The 17059-nt window shown below is 39.4% G+C and overlaps 1 protein-coding gene across 9 annotated transcripts in view; it reads right to left on the reverse strand.

Moving 5' to 3' along the window:
- DMD (dystrophin) overlaps positions 1-17059 on the reverse strand; it is a 1935994-nt gene that overhangs the window by 1695986 nt on the left and 222949 nt on the right. For all 9 annotated transcript variants that reach the window (XM_043505382.1, XM_043505371.1, XM_043505378.1 and 6 more), the window contains exon 2: positions 9215-9276. In XM_043505382.1, the coding sequence (XP_043361317.1) occupies positions 9215-9276 (62 nt within the window). The remainder of the gene's footprint in view (positions 1-9214; positions 9277-17059) is intronic.

The following is a 17059-nucleotide window of genomic DNA, read 5'->3' on the forward strand; positions in this document are numbered from 1 at the left end:
TGAGGCTAATACAAAGAGATAAAGAACTGATGTTGCTTGAATGCCATCAAAGCCTGGGCCCATGCAACGCTTTCTTCTGCAATGATTCCATACTACTTGCTACTGGCTTGCCGTGGTAAAAGTGTCCTACCAAGAAGGACGGAATAAGGCTGACATCCCCAGAAACCTTCTGCAAAGGCTTTTAGAGTACCTCCAGGAGAGCTTCATAGAGATGTCCCTGGGGGATTTCCGCTCCATCCCTAGACACGTTAACAGACTTTTCCAGCAGCTACACTGGATGCAAATGCATCCCAATTCTTCAGGGCAAATTAATCATTAAACATGCTTGCTTTTAAACTATGTATTATATTTACGAAAGTACACTCACCAGAGGTGCCTTCTCAAGCTTCATGGTCTGAGAGCACACCTTGGGAGAGTTGGGAGGGTATTGGCTCCAGGGTAATGAACAGTTCCTGGCTGCCAGGGAGAAGGGATTCTCCGCTTGCTGCTGTGGGCTATCCTCAACCACCTCCTCCTTCTCCTCATCTTCCTCATTCACAAAATCCTCATCCCTGTTGCGTAAGACTCTCCCCTTGCAGGTGTCCACGGACAGTGGTGGGGTACTGGTAAGGGCGCTCCCTAGAATGCATGCAACTCATCATAGAAATGGCATGTATGGGGCTCAGACCCGGAGCAACCATTTGCATCCTTTGTTTTTTGGTAGGCTTGCTTCAGCTCCTTAACTTTCACACAGCACTCCTGTGTATCCCTGTTGTAGCCTCTGTCAATCATGCCTGTGGAGATTTTGGCAAATATGTTGGCATTTAGTCTTTTGGAATGGAGTTCTGCCTGCACAGATTCTTCTCCTCATACAGCAATTAGATCCAGTGTCTCCCGTTTGGTCCGGTTGGAGCTCTTTTGCGATTCTGGGACTCCATGGTCACCTGTGCTGATAAGCTCTGCATGGTCACCTATGCTGATCAGCTCGCCATGCTGGCCAAACAGGAAATGAAATTCAAAAGTTCCCGGGGCTTTTCCTGTCTACCTGGCCAGTGCATCTAAGTTGAGAGTGCTGTCCAGAGCGGTTACAACGGAGCACTCTGGGATAGCTCCCGGAGGCCAATACCATCAAACTGTGTCCACACTACCCCAAATTTGACCCAGCGAGGTCGATTTTAGCACTACTTCCCTCACTGGGGAGGAGTACAGAAATCTATTTTAAGAGCCGTTTAAGTTGATAAAACAGGCTTGGTCGTGTGGACAGGTGCAGGGTTAAATTGACCTAATGCTGCTAAATTTGACCTAAACTCATAGTGTAGACCATGGCTAAGGTGCCACAAGGACTCCTTGTTGTTTTTCTTTACTACATATTTGTTTTCATATTGTCTACTACAATTAGACCATGCCCCTGAATGCTACTGTAAAAATCACCGACATAATTAGAAATGGTCACATTTCAGAACTATTTTTCCACATTTCAGAATTGCCTTTTTTCAAACTTAATTTTTTCTTTAATAGTAGTTTTTTCCCAATTTTTTCAATTATACTGTAAAATGAAAATTTAGTCTTTTTTTTCCCTTTTGGTCTATCACTTTTGCTTGCCCTCATCTTTCTCATTTTTCAGTGACAAAAGAGAAAATAGGTGTGTGGGGGAGGATAAAAGGCCAGGTGGGGGGTAAAGGAAAATTGAAATGCTTTTGAAACTTTAAATTCTTCTATTTTTAAATAAAAGTTTTAAATCAAAAATTGTTATACAGGCTTTCAAAAGAACAAAAATGACTTCAATTTTTTTCAAATTATGGAAAATGTTTTTTTGTGAATTTTTCAACCAGCTCTGATCATGACTCAATTGAAAGTGAACTGCTGTATTTGTTTCAGAGTAACAGTCGTGTTAGTCTGTATTTGCAAAAAGAAAAGGAGTACTTATGGCACCTTAGAGACTAACAAATTTATTAGAGCATAAGCTTTCATGAGCTACAGCTCACTTCATCGGATGCATTTGGTGGAAATTTTGCTGTATTTGTGTGATAGTAAAAAGTACATTTAGGATGTATAATAGGCTCCTCTGTAAATTTGTGCCCTAAATATTTGTCCAGCCCTAGCATGAATGCACCAATCAATTTAAACCCTGTGCACTCAAAAATGCATATAAAAGAAAAGAAAATTCATCTTGCTGACATGCAGTACTTGAAGTTCAAAGGGTGAAAACTTATCCACAAATTAGTGTTCTTGTATGCAACCCACTTATAAGTCACAATGTTGAGCAACAATTCAGAATCTAAAATTAGTCATCAGAACATGACATACAATTAAAACAGACAAAACTCACATTACTTAGCTATTTGCTTTGCAGCTTTCATCTTTTTTCATCACTATCATTAGAATTGTATTTGTTTATTTTGAAATGCCTGCTCCATCAGGAAAGAGTGAAATCAATTATTCTCAACACCTGGTGAATGTTGGTTGATTTCTTTTGCCCTGTGTGAGTGCACTGATTTCCTGACATTTTTTTTTGCCATGCTGGCAGTGACTCAGAGTTGCAAAATTAGTTGCCATTTGTAAGCGCCTTATTTTTAATGTACTATTAGATAGCAATTCAGACATCAATAATGTTTTCTACTATGAAGTCTATTATGCAATTCATTAGTTAAAATATTTAAACACTGATACCACCCAAGCTCCTGGAAAATGCACTGTAGACATCATTAAGTTACAGTTGCAGACTGTGGTTACATTTAAGCTATTTACTGTAAAAATCTATGTGATACTTATAAATAGGCTGTGTTAGAAAATAAAAGTTAATTGTCATTTACCATTTAGAAAAAGTTCAGATCTCAAAAATAATCATCCTGCATAGTACCAACATACCTCCTGTAATGATTCTAATTACTTTGCAGTGTGCACTATTAATAAAGAACTAGGCTACGCCTTGCACCTGTGCTGCATTTACGCACACAGAAAAGAACATTATATTACAAATTAACCTCTTTGGAGGATGTACACAGAGAAACTCTTTTCTATCATTTAAAATAAAACAATATTAAGAAAAAGAAATATGCTCCACATTTTTAAAGTTGTCATGACTCAAGTATCACGTCAGTTACATGACAATAACTGCTAGATCTTCTATCTCATGACTCATCACAGAAAGGCAGGTTGTCTGGTGGTTAATGTTATGAGAGAACTGGACTTGACTTAACAGTAGCCATTTTGTTTATTCAGCCACCATTATCGGAAAGCGAGAACACCATTTAGTCAGGAATGATTTGCTCTCTGACTAAGCAGACAAAACAGCTGCACAGCTGAAGTGTTGCTAATAAGGATAGATAAAGTGACACATTTATGAGAATGGGAGGGAACGTGGATTGCTGATCTTGGATCTGGGTGTCTATGACTACGAGTTTCTTGCTGGGAGTTGCTTTGCTGATAACTAAAATTATGAGTTATTTACTGATGCTAGGGAAATTGTTAACTCAGTAGGGGTTAACATGAGTAATGTGCTTTTTTTTTTTTTTTTTGAAGAACCTATAAAGAGAGTAGTTAGAGTATGCAATTTGGAGAAGTTTGGAGAGAAAGAGATTTCAACGAGCTAGGAGACTGACATCCATCTCCCCCGTGGCTAGGAGGAAAGCTGTCCACCAGAAACCTGCTACTGATTACTTGACACCACCTCAGATTTTGGATAACTATGTCTGGGGTACTCTAGACTACCGCAATTTTAGAAAAGTGCTTTAGAATCAATAAAAAAAGGATTTTGAGTGACAGCACTCCTGTGTGTACCAATAATTTATTGGACAGAAGTGCTTATTTATGTCCTGCAACTTCCTGAAAAACGGAGATTAGTTACCATAGTTTCAGATTCAGAAAACCCCAGATAACAGTTAGAACATGGAACTGTGATTCAGGCCTCCTCAGTTCTAGTCTCATTTTCTGCAGTTACTTTCAATTGACATAGTCCCTTTTAACTTAGAGCTCTTTCCAAACATTAAGAGCCAAATTGTGGCCCCTCTCATCTGCACTGGAGAGGAGTTGCTCACCCAGGCATGCTCACTGAAATTAATGGGATTACTTATGTGAGTAATTGCTCACTAGTAAAAATAAGATTCCACATTCTAGCTCTATATAATTAAGGATGGAATTTTCAGATGCATGTAAATGATTTAGGGCTTGTCTATATGGGGAAGTGAAGATGAATTAACTAACCATGTGAAGTTAAAGCACAAATTATCCTTCAAGGAGAATTAAACTAAAGTAAACTCTGGCCAGTTTCTGTCTGAAGGAGAGCATCCACACAGGAGCTTAATGCACTTTACTTTCACACACTAACTTCATAGCTTTAGTTGATTCCTGTTACCTTTCATGAATGTACGCATGTCCTCAGGAGCATTTGTTCCATTGCATTCCCATAGAGGACAGAAAGCATGTTAGTTTTAGCTGCATGTGCAGGTAAATTGTGCAGGTAAAAATAATTGAGTTTCTCAGTGACAAATCCACATGACAAACATAGCAACCTCACACTGCAAAATCACCACTGTAATGTCCTAAATATATTGATGTCAATTCCATACCCCCTGCAAAACCAAACAATGTATAGGGTCATAAAACAAGCCTAGCACCCATCTGATCATGGCTTTGCCAATCCCCATTTGTCACAGTTTGAAGAAGTAAATATGGCTCCTTTGCCTCTAACAAAGAACAAGACAATGCTTCATTCCTACTACCACCTCTCTTAATCTCAAAAGGTCAGTTTCCTTCCTCCCTTCCTTCCTTCTAGTATGTTTGGCAGCCTATTGTCTCCCAACTTAATTGGCTACCCAAATAATTCTAGTAACCTTAATGATAAAGGTTACTGGGTATAGGGCAAAAAATAAAGAGAAAACCACAAATGTACTAAACAGAATAGAAATCACTTTATAAAATGTCATCACTTTGAAAAGCATAGCTAACCACACTGTATGATTTGTTACAGAGTACAGTAGTTAAGAAAGTGGTTAACTCTTCATTTATTGGAAAGGTTCTGTCTTAGCCAGAAGCTGCTGGATTGTCTTTCTCTTGATGTCTGAGACAGGTGTGTCGCAGGCTATATGAATCCTTGGTTATTTATATCATTACAGAGCCATGAGATATACAATCAGATCGTCAGCTAGTGTAAATCAGCATAGTTCTGCCAACATCAATCGAGCTACGACACTTTACATATGCTAGGAATCTGGCCAATGGAGCATTAAGGCTTGCTACTTCACTTTGGACAAAACCCTAATAGAAAATACCAGATATTCACTTGCAATGCTGCATGCATAAATATTAATTAGATCTCTTTTGCTCCTCTGAAATCTCAGATTCTCTGCACAGGCTACAGTTGTGTGGGAAAAGAGGCAGAAGTCTGAGAATAACTTGCTCTTTGATGCTTGTATAACTCATAATAATGCCGTGTGGCTCTGTCCCCATCTAATGGTTAGTGAGTTTAAGAATTTATTACTGCCTCTGAGCTAAGGGACCTGGTACTACTAAGAGGTAGTAATGATAATAATAAAATATTAACAATAATAATACCACCACCCAGCTCTTATGTAGTGCTTTTCATTATTAGATCTCAAAGTCCTTCCTAATGAAGGTTCAATCTCCACATATGATCTAACCCAGGGGTGTCATTACAAACATGTCAAGAGACAGTAGTTAATATTGAACAGAAAAGCATTATTTTTTCTTCCTAGTATGTGATAATAAAAAGGCACATATTGCCAAACCACAGACACATGCACTTTTAAACACACAAGTTAGGAGGAAGATTTTCAAAATTTTACCATTTATAATAAAATATTGCATATATTCAGATGATTATTGTATGTAGTAGGCATGTGAGACTCAATATGCTTGAGTTTCAGTCCAGAACAGGGAATGGAGATTACTTGAATTTGACTGGTATGTTCAAGAGATGTTCGGTGCACCTTGGACTTGAAAAAAAAACATTTGCGGGAAAAGATCTGAACTCAGCAAGTTATCTCTGAGGACAAATGGCTTTACTCCTGTGGTGTCCCTAAGTTCTGAAGACATTTGAAATTAGCCTTTTAGTTAGGTCCATCTCTAACTGTCTTTTGTTTTTTTTTGCCAACTGACACTCATCCCAGAATATTTCATACTTAATTAATGAAATGGATTCCATTGCTCCTGAGCAAGAAAGAGAAGTGACATAACATATTTTACCATCTGTTTATAATTAATGCAGACCCTTAAGGCTAATCAGCTTAACAAGACACACTTTTGAAACTATACAGAAGCTATCTGAGCCAATTCTACAATCAAGACTAGTCATTTAAAAATTTCACACATTGTATGGTGCAACATAAAACTACAGTGATGATAAATTATTGTAACCCTTCTGCCTGTCAGAGTTGGCAGCAACAAGGGCTGGGTTCAGTATCTATGGGTTCCATTTCAATAACATAATGCAAAACTGACTCAAGCCCCCACCCAGTGACCTGGGACAATTACATACCACTCCCCTGGGCAATACTTCCCCTCTCATAAGCACAGTGTCTGGGTGTAGCAAAAACCTTTTAATAAAAGAGGGAAACAATGTGGCATTATCTTGGGGATACACCACAAACAGGATTCATAACACCAACCATGAACAAAAGACCCACCCCCAAGTAAGTTTGGCAGTATTCTTTTCCCCTTAGGGTCTTAAGTCCAGCAACCCAATAGTCAGCCCCCCATCCCCAGTTTCTGACCTTGGTCAGTGCAGCCCCCCAGAGTTCAGAAGTTCATCTGCAGAGTTTACCTTCCAGCCTGGGTGGAAGCGGAGGGAGGTATGGGGGGGCATTATACATGCTCTTCTGCTCAGGGCAACTGCCAAGTGACATGCCTCTCCATGGGGTTCTGCTGCAGTCTTCAGCACCAGCTGCACCTCTCCATCAGCTGCCCAGCTATCTGCTGCTCTCCGATCTCCACTAGCTGTCCTGCTGTCTGCTCCTCTCCGCCAGCCTCCCAGCTATCCTCTCTGCTAGCTGTCCTGCTGTCCGCTCACCAGCTTATCTTCAGGCCCCCCATCCTCCACTTAACACAGCTCTCAGCAACTTCAGCTCTTCCAGCGCTTAGTGATTTTTAGCTGGTAGTAGGGAGAACCTCAGTGCTAGTGCACCACTAGCCCAAAGTAGGTCTACTGCTTACACCTAGATATCAGTGATTTCAGCTCTGTAGCATGTAACAAGACTCCTAATGGAGCCAAAATTAGCTCTCTTATTACACCATAGAGAATAGAAGGACCAAAGCAGTGTTTGGGGCCCTTCTGAGGGCCATACTGCCAAGCACACATACCTATCCCCAGCCCCTCTCAATTCACTGGGTTTTGGAACCCATGTCCCTTGCCTAGCAAGTGCTACTAAGTTGAGGGCGAGTCCCTCGGTCATAAAATGCCAAGTACAGTTCTACTGTCCTTGATTCACATAACCAGGATAACAACCCCTTATTACTCCTGCCCCAATAACAGAGAGACTGGGGATCCCACAGCAGCAAAATGACCATTTGGGCAAGCAGTCCATCATGCTAGGCAGGGTGGGTGTGCCTATGCAAATGAGTGTGTCCATGCAAACAAGATCAGCCCCTGAAGTCTTTTTCCACAGCTCACCACCAGATGTCAGGGTAGAGCTCATTCTGACTCTGCCTACATTATAAAGCATGTTATCACAACATACCACATTAGCATTTCTGAATTAACATAATTTCCAACAGAGCAACCCCCACATCATGCAGATGAGCAGAGCTGGAAGTACAGATGGGGTTGAGTCACAAAACGGAGATCCCAGATTTCTGACACTTTCTGAGGGTGATCTTTTAGTTTGCTCCATGCTGGAGAGAGGGGGTAGCTATGACATTTATATGCAGATTTGTGTTCATATTATGAAGACTTTCTCTCCCAATGTTCTAGAGCATTTGAATCACGTGGTTTGCTTCTAGCTTATCTATTGTTAGAACTATTACACTGTGTTTTGTAACTGATTATATCATTATATATTGGGCGGTTCAAGATAAGTGTAAAATGCCAGTAAGCGCCTTTATGTACTAGCAAAAAGAAAAGGAGTACTTGTGACACCTTAGAGACGCATCGGATGCATCCGATGAAGTGAGCTGTAGCTCACGAAAGCTTATGCTCTAATAAATTTGTTAGTCTCTAAGGTGCCACAAGTACTCCTTTTCTTTTTGTGAATACACACTAACACGGCTGCTACTCTGAAACCTGTCTTTATGTACTAGATAGCTGAAACAATAGGAGCTACACCCCAAAACACAATCCACATGCAAGGCTGGAATAGGATTTCATCCATGTGATCTGAAACGGGTCTGAATGAAAATGCTGGGGGACTTGGTTATTGTTTGATGGAGCTGTGTGTGTGAGAAAGAAAAACGGAAACACAAAGAAGCACACAGAGAAGGCAGCAAAGAAGCCCCAGAGAAGCACTTTAAGTGAGACCCTGAGAAAAAACTAATATAGAAAGTGCTTTGGGCTAAGTGCTACCTGGAAAGAGGTTTGGAATGGTAAACAAAGAAACGGTCTCTTATTGTTTGATTCCTACTGTGTTCAGGGAAACGGGACTTTGTGTACATTCTTTATAAATAAACTGGACTGCAATAAAGACATACCTGATTCATATTATCAATTTCTGCACCTAACAAACAACCCACAAGATGCTGAATATTGGTTAATCAGTCATGTCCAGGGAGGTCACAGTATTGTGAAAGGTTTTTAGAGTAGCAGCCGTGTTAGTCTGTATTCGCAAAAAGAAAAGGAGTACTTGTGGCACCTTAGAGACTAACAAATTTATTAGAGCATAAGCTTTCATGAGCTACAGCTCACGAACTGAAATTTATTCAAACATACATAATAAACTTCAGGTCTTTAAGATTTGATTTGATTTTCAGAAGAAGAGAATTGGAGGAATAAGGCAAAGGGATAACTGTGTTCTTCCAACTTTCCCAAATCCTTTCAGTGATAAAACTGAAAAACCAAAAGGGATTGCAGAGCAAGGTTTCAATATTAAGAGCCATATTTTCAGAAGAGCTCAGCTCCAATTTAGGCAACTAAATGAAGGAACTATGTTTTCAAAAGTGCTCAATCCCCAGCTGAACTCTCTTGCAAATTTGGTCCCAATTGTGGGAAATAAGCTCTTTTGAAAATCTGACAGTATATGTACATAACAGTCTTTGATTTATAAAGGAAAACAGGAAATTCCCTTACCTTAGCAAACTGTGCATTTACCCATTTTGTGAATGTTTTCTTTTGAACATCTTCCCTTTCATCTGTAAAAGAAACATAAAATAATGTATTCATATCAATATCATATACCTTTTGACCTGAGGAAAAAAGTCCCTAATATTACTATGAATGGTTGTTTCCAATTAAAAAAATGTATATAATATTTGATGTGTATAATTAAATAAAGGCCCTGTCTACACTGTGCTGCAGTGCAAACTATCATGAACTAGGCAACTTTTAGTTTTTACTAGCAGTGTTCACCTGGGGCATCTAGAGTACAGCGCTTTGGTGCGCTCTGCAATTTAAACCTATGTAGTCCATGCTGCGGCACAGAGTCGACAAGTCCAAAGTGATCCTTACTAACCAATAATACTTTATATAGCCAAATAGAGTGAAAGTTACATTGGAGAAAATAAATACAGCCCATCTAAGCAAGGGTTGAGATATTATTTCAGTACCTGAATTATAGGACAACAATCTCTCTCTTTTAAAAACTATTAAATATGCCTACTCATACTCTGTCTGCTATTCTGGACCTTCATGATCCAGAAAATCATGGCTGTTCAACTGACTGCAAGAGGCACTTTCTAAATGTACATAGAGCATGCCACATCAGTGAGAGCCAAGAAAAACCAAGGAAGGGATTTGCAATTGAAGAGCAGCCCCTACACGCCAGAGGAGAAAACATCTGTGCCTCTTGAACTTGCCTTCCATCAAAGGTTTCCCACTTCTCCCAGTTACAGAAAAGTATTGTCTGGCACAGTGCATCCATAACTAGTATGTTTCCTCTCATTAGCACCCAATTAGGAGTGAGCCTCTGCTCACAAATCTGTATAGGGATCATCATTGAGAGTCTGGGTTGTGTCTCTAGGAAAAGCAGCATAGAATTTCTAGCCTGCAGGGCAGGGGGAGATCCTGGACTGCTCTGGAGGCTAGAGCTGTCTAAGTTATGGCAGCCTCCCTGGGCTGCCTGAATGGACTACAATATTTCCTGCAAACCCTACAGCCCTTCCCCCAAGTATAGCCTCTCCTAACTGTAACCCTTCCCCATCAGGCTACATACCTCAGGGCATGGGAGTTCATGGAAAGCAGCCTTCCAGCTGGGTTTACAGGGCTTGTGCCAGGGGAATCCTTCCCCAGCCAGAGCCAGGGCTTTTAGGGCCTTTATAGACTACTCCAGCCTGTCACTCCAGCCCTTTTACGTTGCATAAAAGGGCTTGAGTGGGGGCTAGTATCTCAACCCTAGACTCCAACATAGTGCTCTGTCCACAAACATGAGGTCTGTAATGATGATGACTGAAAATGGACAAACATCAGAAAAGCAGCGTATAAGAGTAGCATTTTGCCCTAGATTAGGTAGTCACATAAGAAACAAATTAGTGGCTTCAACCGAGTGTCTGATGAGTATTAGAGACAATACTTTAAACAATAACACACAGGGATCTCTTTCCTAAAATAGCAGGATTATTTAAAATCAGAACGGAAGTGCAGAGGCAGGAGTTTTGTGGGGAGCGTGGCATGGTGCCTGTATTAAATGAAGCTACAGCCCATGCCACCTCTCTCCCCTTCTTGTGAGCAGTCAAGTTCACCCCATTTTAAAAATAAAAAAATAATATTAATTCTCATCTGAAATGCTCACAAATTAATGATTTTAATGGATTCAGTTGATGCTGAAAGGCAGTTACAGATGAATTACATGAGGAATTAATGGCATTAATAATGTATTTCAATTCTTTTTCCTTTATCTGAGACAAGACAAGGCAACGCTTTATGATACAATTACATCTTTTGTTCTCAGAAACCTTGCTTGAATAACTACCACCAAATGTGTCTTTTCACAGGCATGTTTTTACCTATAACAATAAAGTATACTGAGGAAATATGAATATGAAAGATAAAACTATTTTATTACAAAACCTGTCAGAAAGTAAAAAAATATGCTGCATGTAGACACTATGAGTAAAATGAGAGATTTAAAATAGATTGTGAAGACATTAGGAGTCATTTGACGTTATCTATGAAGTTTTATGTATCTATTGAATAAATAACACAATGAGAATTTATTTTAAGCAAGCAACTTCACTTCATATTTACTTTTTTATTACATTTTGTATGAGACTATTCTATGCAATAAATTATCATTATTTTTATGGCAGCATTTTCATCACAATGTATGGCTTATTATACCATATCCAGTGCATTACAAATGTAGAATATCAATCTGTATTTCACTTCCAAAAATGTCAAATATTCAGTAGCACAAAATCACCCCATTTTAAGTTCCAGGATGACCTGCTTTCACTGAAGTAATGGCTGGAAGAATATTTTCTATTATTTTTAAGCATAAATAGTCAGACTTTAATTCCCAATATCTTTTAAAAATTAAATATGTATTTTAAAATGCAAAGTATAGTGCTTCCATAGAGAGAGTTATAGTCTACACAATTCCTGGATGTCAAGGTTTTGGGATATAATTCAATTTTTACAATAATTCCTTGTCTACTTTATGCTTGCCAGTCAAAAATATCATTGCTATAATAGAGGTGGTTACAAAACCTGCAATTTTCCCTTTGAAGTTTTCAGCTTGGAGAACTGATAGTTTCACTAATATTCATGAATTTAAAACAGGGTAACTGTTTACTATTTTGCCTGGAAAAGCAGCCCTTATGAGTTGTTGCTACTGGAAATTTGCCAAAGTCGCTTAAAAAAGGCCAAAACACAGACTATTTATTTGAGTATCTGGTGATGTTGAGGTTTGGGGACAAGCTACTGTAATCAATACCATTTTTCAAGACCAAAAAACCCCCACTGATTTTGCTCATCTCCTTTTGAAACACAATACACTGTACTTGGAACCATTTTATAAAAATTAAAGCTGAAGAACATATTACATCAAGTAATCTATTCTCCTGCCAATGCAGGATTGTTCCCAAGAGTACATTTTCTAGAGTTTTGTCCTTTCTATTATTAAATATCTCAAGCACTGGCACTTACTTCTTTCCTAGTCAGCTGTTGGTTGAAAGTGACATTTTTAGCAACTTTAGCTATTTGTGCATCTGGCAGCAATGAAGGGTCCAGAGGGGACACAGTCTGCAGACCACCTTGATTATTACAGGACATGTGCCTTTGGTAGTGGGTGATTGTGAGGTTGTTCACAATGTTTTCCTTTGCCCGTCAACACTATCTCCATTTTGCTGGGTTGAATGTTAGTCAGTGGCTTGCCATACAAGTGCTGCTCTTTCCCAGGCTCTTGGGATATGTAGGAGATGTTGCTCTTTGCTGGAATACAAAGGAGGTGTAGAGCTGGGTGTCTGGCATATATTTGATCTGATGTTGTATCACAAACTCCCACAGCATCTTAACATACAATATGAAAGTAAATTAAAACTAAACATATAGGGGCTTCTGTTTAAATGCCTCTTAATACCATCCCAATGTGCAGCTTTAAGCATGTTATTAAAACAGAGGATGATTTTGTATATAGAGTATATGTGATTGTGTAGAGCGGAAGAAGGGAGGCACAGCTACGATATCTCGTGCCCAAGCTTAATTTCTTCCCCACGCTGGGCTACTGTATAACATATTCCAAATGCATCTGATGAAGTGAGATGTAGCTCACGAAAGCTTATGCTCAAATAAATTTGTTAGTCTCTAAGGTGCCACAAGTACTCCTTTTCTTCTTTCAGAAACTGTTACTTTTCCACACATTTACATGCAAGACATTGAACTGCTAATCACAGATTAATTAATGCCCATTGAGCTAGTAAAGATCAGGGTCTCCTGAGTAATATGGGAGTTAAATCCAACCATCTGAATTTGGCCCTTTCACAGTTCAAGTGATGCTATGCCACCTTTGCACATTTCCGTACACAACTCTCTTCCACTGTTATCTTTATATAACGATCATTCACGTATACTTTCTTTTCATTTCTATTATTTTTAGATGCTTGTTCTGACAAGTTAATACCACAACAATTTGTTTGTGGCAGCCTCCCTACAAAGAATCAATTTTGTGTTAATACATGGCACATTCAGTTTCCCTATAGAAAGTAGTGAAGTACACATACACACACCCTTTTTTTTTCCTTACCTAGATTGATGGACTGAATACCAGATATGGAAACTAAATGACATTTGTCTGGATATAGTAGAAATGTGCCCAAAACACCAACCTGCCACTTCTGAATTTCTATGTTTATAATAGATACTTTAGTGACAGCCAGCACTTGCAGCTATTTTTACTGTGAGGAAACAGAAATAATCAAGTGGTCAGGTATGTAATTTCTGATGTCCCAGGGTAATATACTGTGTCTACTACACACTTCTCTTTAAAGCTGTCAATCAGAATTCCTGTGGATCTCAATTTCACTATTTGGGTGAATCTAAAAATGAAACACTGGAAATGTACCAAATTTCTCAAAAAGAACAGGAGTACCTGTGGCACCTTAGAGACTAACAAATGTATTAGAGCATAAGCTTTTGTGGGCTATAGCCCACTTTATCAGATGCACAGAATGGAACATATAGTAAGAACATATAGTATATATATACACACACATACAAATAAGGTGGAAGTTGCCATACAAACTATAAGAGGCTAATTAATTAAGATGAGCTATTATCAGCAGGAGAAAAAAAAACTTTTTGTAGTGATAATCAAGATGGCCCATTTAGACAGTTGACAAGAAGGTGTGAGGATACTTAAGATGGGGAAATAGATTCAATATGCGTAACGACCCAGCCACTCCCAGTCTCTATTCAAACACAAGTTAATGGTATCTAGTTTGCATATTAATTCAAGCTCAGCAGTTTCTCATTGGAGTCTGTTTTTGAAGCTTTTCTGTTGCAAAATTGCCACCCTTAAATCTTTTACTGGGTGCCAGAGAGGTTGAAGTGTTCTCCTACCAGTTTTTGAATGTTATGATTCCTGATGTCAGATTTGTGTCCATTCATTCTTTTACGTAGAGACTGTCTGGTTTGACCAATGTACATGGCAGAGGGGCATTGCTGGCACATGATGGCATATATCGCATTAGTAGATGTGCAGGTGAATGAGCCCCTTATGGCGTGGCTAATGTGATTAGGTCCTATGATGGTGTCCTTTGAATAAATATGTGGACAGAGTTGGCATCGGGCTTTGTTGCAAGGATAGGTTCCTGGGTTAGTGTTTTTGTTGTGTGGTGTGTGGTTGCTGGAGAGTATTTGCTTCAGGCTGGGGGGGTTGTCTGTAAGCGAGGACTGGCCTGTCTCCCAAGATCTGTGAGAGTGAGGGATCGTCCTTCAGGATAGGTTGCAAATCTTTGATGATGCGCTGGAGAGGTTTTAGTTGGGGGCTGAAGGTGACAGGTAGTGGTGTTCTGTTATTTTCTTTGTTGGGCAGTTCTGTAGTAGGTGACTTCTGGGTACTCTTCTGGCTCTGTCAGTCTGTTTTTTCACTTCAGCATGTGTGTATTGATCTTGCTTTTACTTTAATTTTTTTCTCCTTTTAGCCCTTCCATGCATAAGTTATTGCATATAGGTTATGATTCAGATGATCAGCAAAATACAGACTGTGTCTCCAAACCTCTTGAGTTTGCTAAATTGAGCATTAGATTTGAAATAAGTATTTTTTCAGGGCAGTGTTCACGTGAAATTGTGACTAGAAAAAAAAAACTGAAATACAGTACTAATAGAGCTAATCATATGGGAAAGGGACAGTTCTAAAAGTTAATCAGGTGACAATGCTAATAGACGCAAAAGTGGTACAACAAAGAATGCTTAGGATCATGCAATCAGCCCTCAATAGGACTGAGGATGCTACTACTAATGATGAGTGGTTAGCAGACAATTTTCTTAGCTGCTTAATGAAATATTTCACATTTGCAATCTATTACCTCAATGAAAGTTCTTCATAGTTTCCTCAAGACTAGAAAACATTATGTGATTATCCTTTAATAAAACTGGATCTACCTTTTATAAAGGAAAATACATTTTAAAACACCATACAAGAAATGAAAGAAAATTAAACAGCCTCTTTTATGAGGGTACAATAAGGTAAATAAAAACTCTGCTATAAAGGCAACACTTTTAAACAACATTCTTTGATGGATACAGTTGTGATTGTGAATGAGAACTGTCAGGGTTCCCTCCCCACTCTGAACTCTAGGGTACAGACATGGGGACCTGCATGAGAGACCCCCTAAGCTTATTTCTACCAGCTAAGGTTAAAAACTCCCTTAGGTTACGGCACAAATTCTCCCTTGTAGCTTGGATTAGGTAACGTTGCCACCACCAGGTGATTTAGACAAACTCAAGGAAAGGACCATTTGGAGTTCCTACTCCCCACTAAAATCCCTCCAAACTCCCACACCCCCTTTTCTGGGGAGGATTGAGAATAAACAAGATGAGCACAGACCAGCCTTGGGGGTTTTTTAGGACACCTAAAAAAAACCCCAATCAGATTCTAAAAGAAACAGAACTTTATTATAAAGAAAAAAAAGTAAAAGAAGCACCACTGTAAAATTAGAATGGAAGATAATCTTACAGGGCAATCAGATTAAAAAACACAGAGGATTTCCCTCTGGGCCAAACTTTAAAGTTTCAAAAAGAAAACAAGGAATACACCTTCCTCTCAGCACAGAGAAAATCACAAGCCAAAACAAAAATAAGCTAACGCATTTCCTTGCTAGTACTTACTAATTCTAATGGAGTTGGATTGCTTGCTTCCTTGATCTGTGTCCGGCAAGCACACAGAACAGACAGACCAAAACCTCCTCCCCCCAGATTTGAAAGTATCTTGTCCCCTCATTGGTCCTTTTGGTCAGGTGCCAGACTTTGAGGTTACCTGAGCTCAGGTTACCTGAGCCTCTTAACCCTTTACAGGAAAAAGGATTTTGTGCCTCTGGCCAGGAAGGATTTTATAGTACTGTATACAGGAAGGTTGTTACCCTTCCCTTTAGATTTATGACAAGAACTATGTAAGATTTTCTAATGGCTCGTTTACATAGAGCAAGTATGAACTATTTCACCACTGTGAAATGGTACAGCAGTTTATTACCAGTGTTATTTCAGACTAAACCAAAGAAACAGCCACTCTCCTGGACAAACCAAACCAAAAGTCCCCTACTTGGCTTTTCCTTCCCCAGTCATCTGGAGACGCATACCCTTCTCCCCCCTCAGATACTGTGTGATGCTTCAATGTCCTTTTTCAAATTCAACAGTGACATTAGCACAGACCCTCCCCAATCGCTTCTGATATACATTCTGGCCTGTCCTCCCCCTCCCCAAGAAGATCTAATGAAAACTGCAGCTTGGTCTGTTCTAGAAAATTGGTTGTCTTAACTATGTCAGTCAGGAACATGAAAAATCCACAATCCTGAACAGCATAGTTAAGCTGACCTAAGTCCCCGTGTAGCCAACACTAGGTTGACGGGGAGGAGGAGTACCTGCGCCAATGGAAGAATTGCTCCTGTCAGCGTAGGCAGTGTCTACACTGAAGTGCTACAGCAGTGCAGCTCTGCTGCTATAGTGTTTTAAATGTAGAGGAGCCACAAATAACTTGCCCCTTCATTTAACAGAAACTATAAGTCCTTCTAGCTCCCTCCAAGGATTTTTATTATCAAGGTGACCCAAGAAACTAGTAAACACAATTACCTATTTAGAAAGACAGCCAATGTCTTGGAGATTAGTGCTTATAGAAGGCATTATTCAGCACATGATTTGCAGTCTTTCAAAGACAGGCTGGTAATTTGCACAATGTGTTTTTGAATAACTAACTGTGTGATGCGGTATTCACCCCACAGCAGCCCTAAAAGGGTTAAGAAAGCTGAGGAAAGGGACAATTAGTAT

The sequence above is a fragment of the Dermochelys coriacea genome, chromosome 1 (genome assembly GCF_009764565.3).
Source record: "Dermochelys coriacea isolate rDerCor1 chromosome 1, rDerCor1.pri.v4, whole genome shotgun sequence".
Classification (NCBI taxonomy): domain Eukaryota; kingdom Metazoa; phylum Chordata; order Testudines; family Dermochelyidae; genus Dermochelys; species Dermochelys coriacea.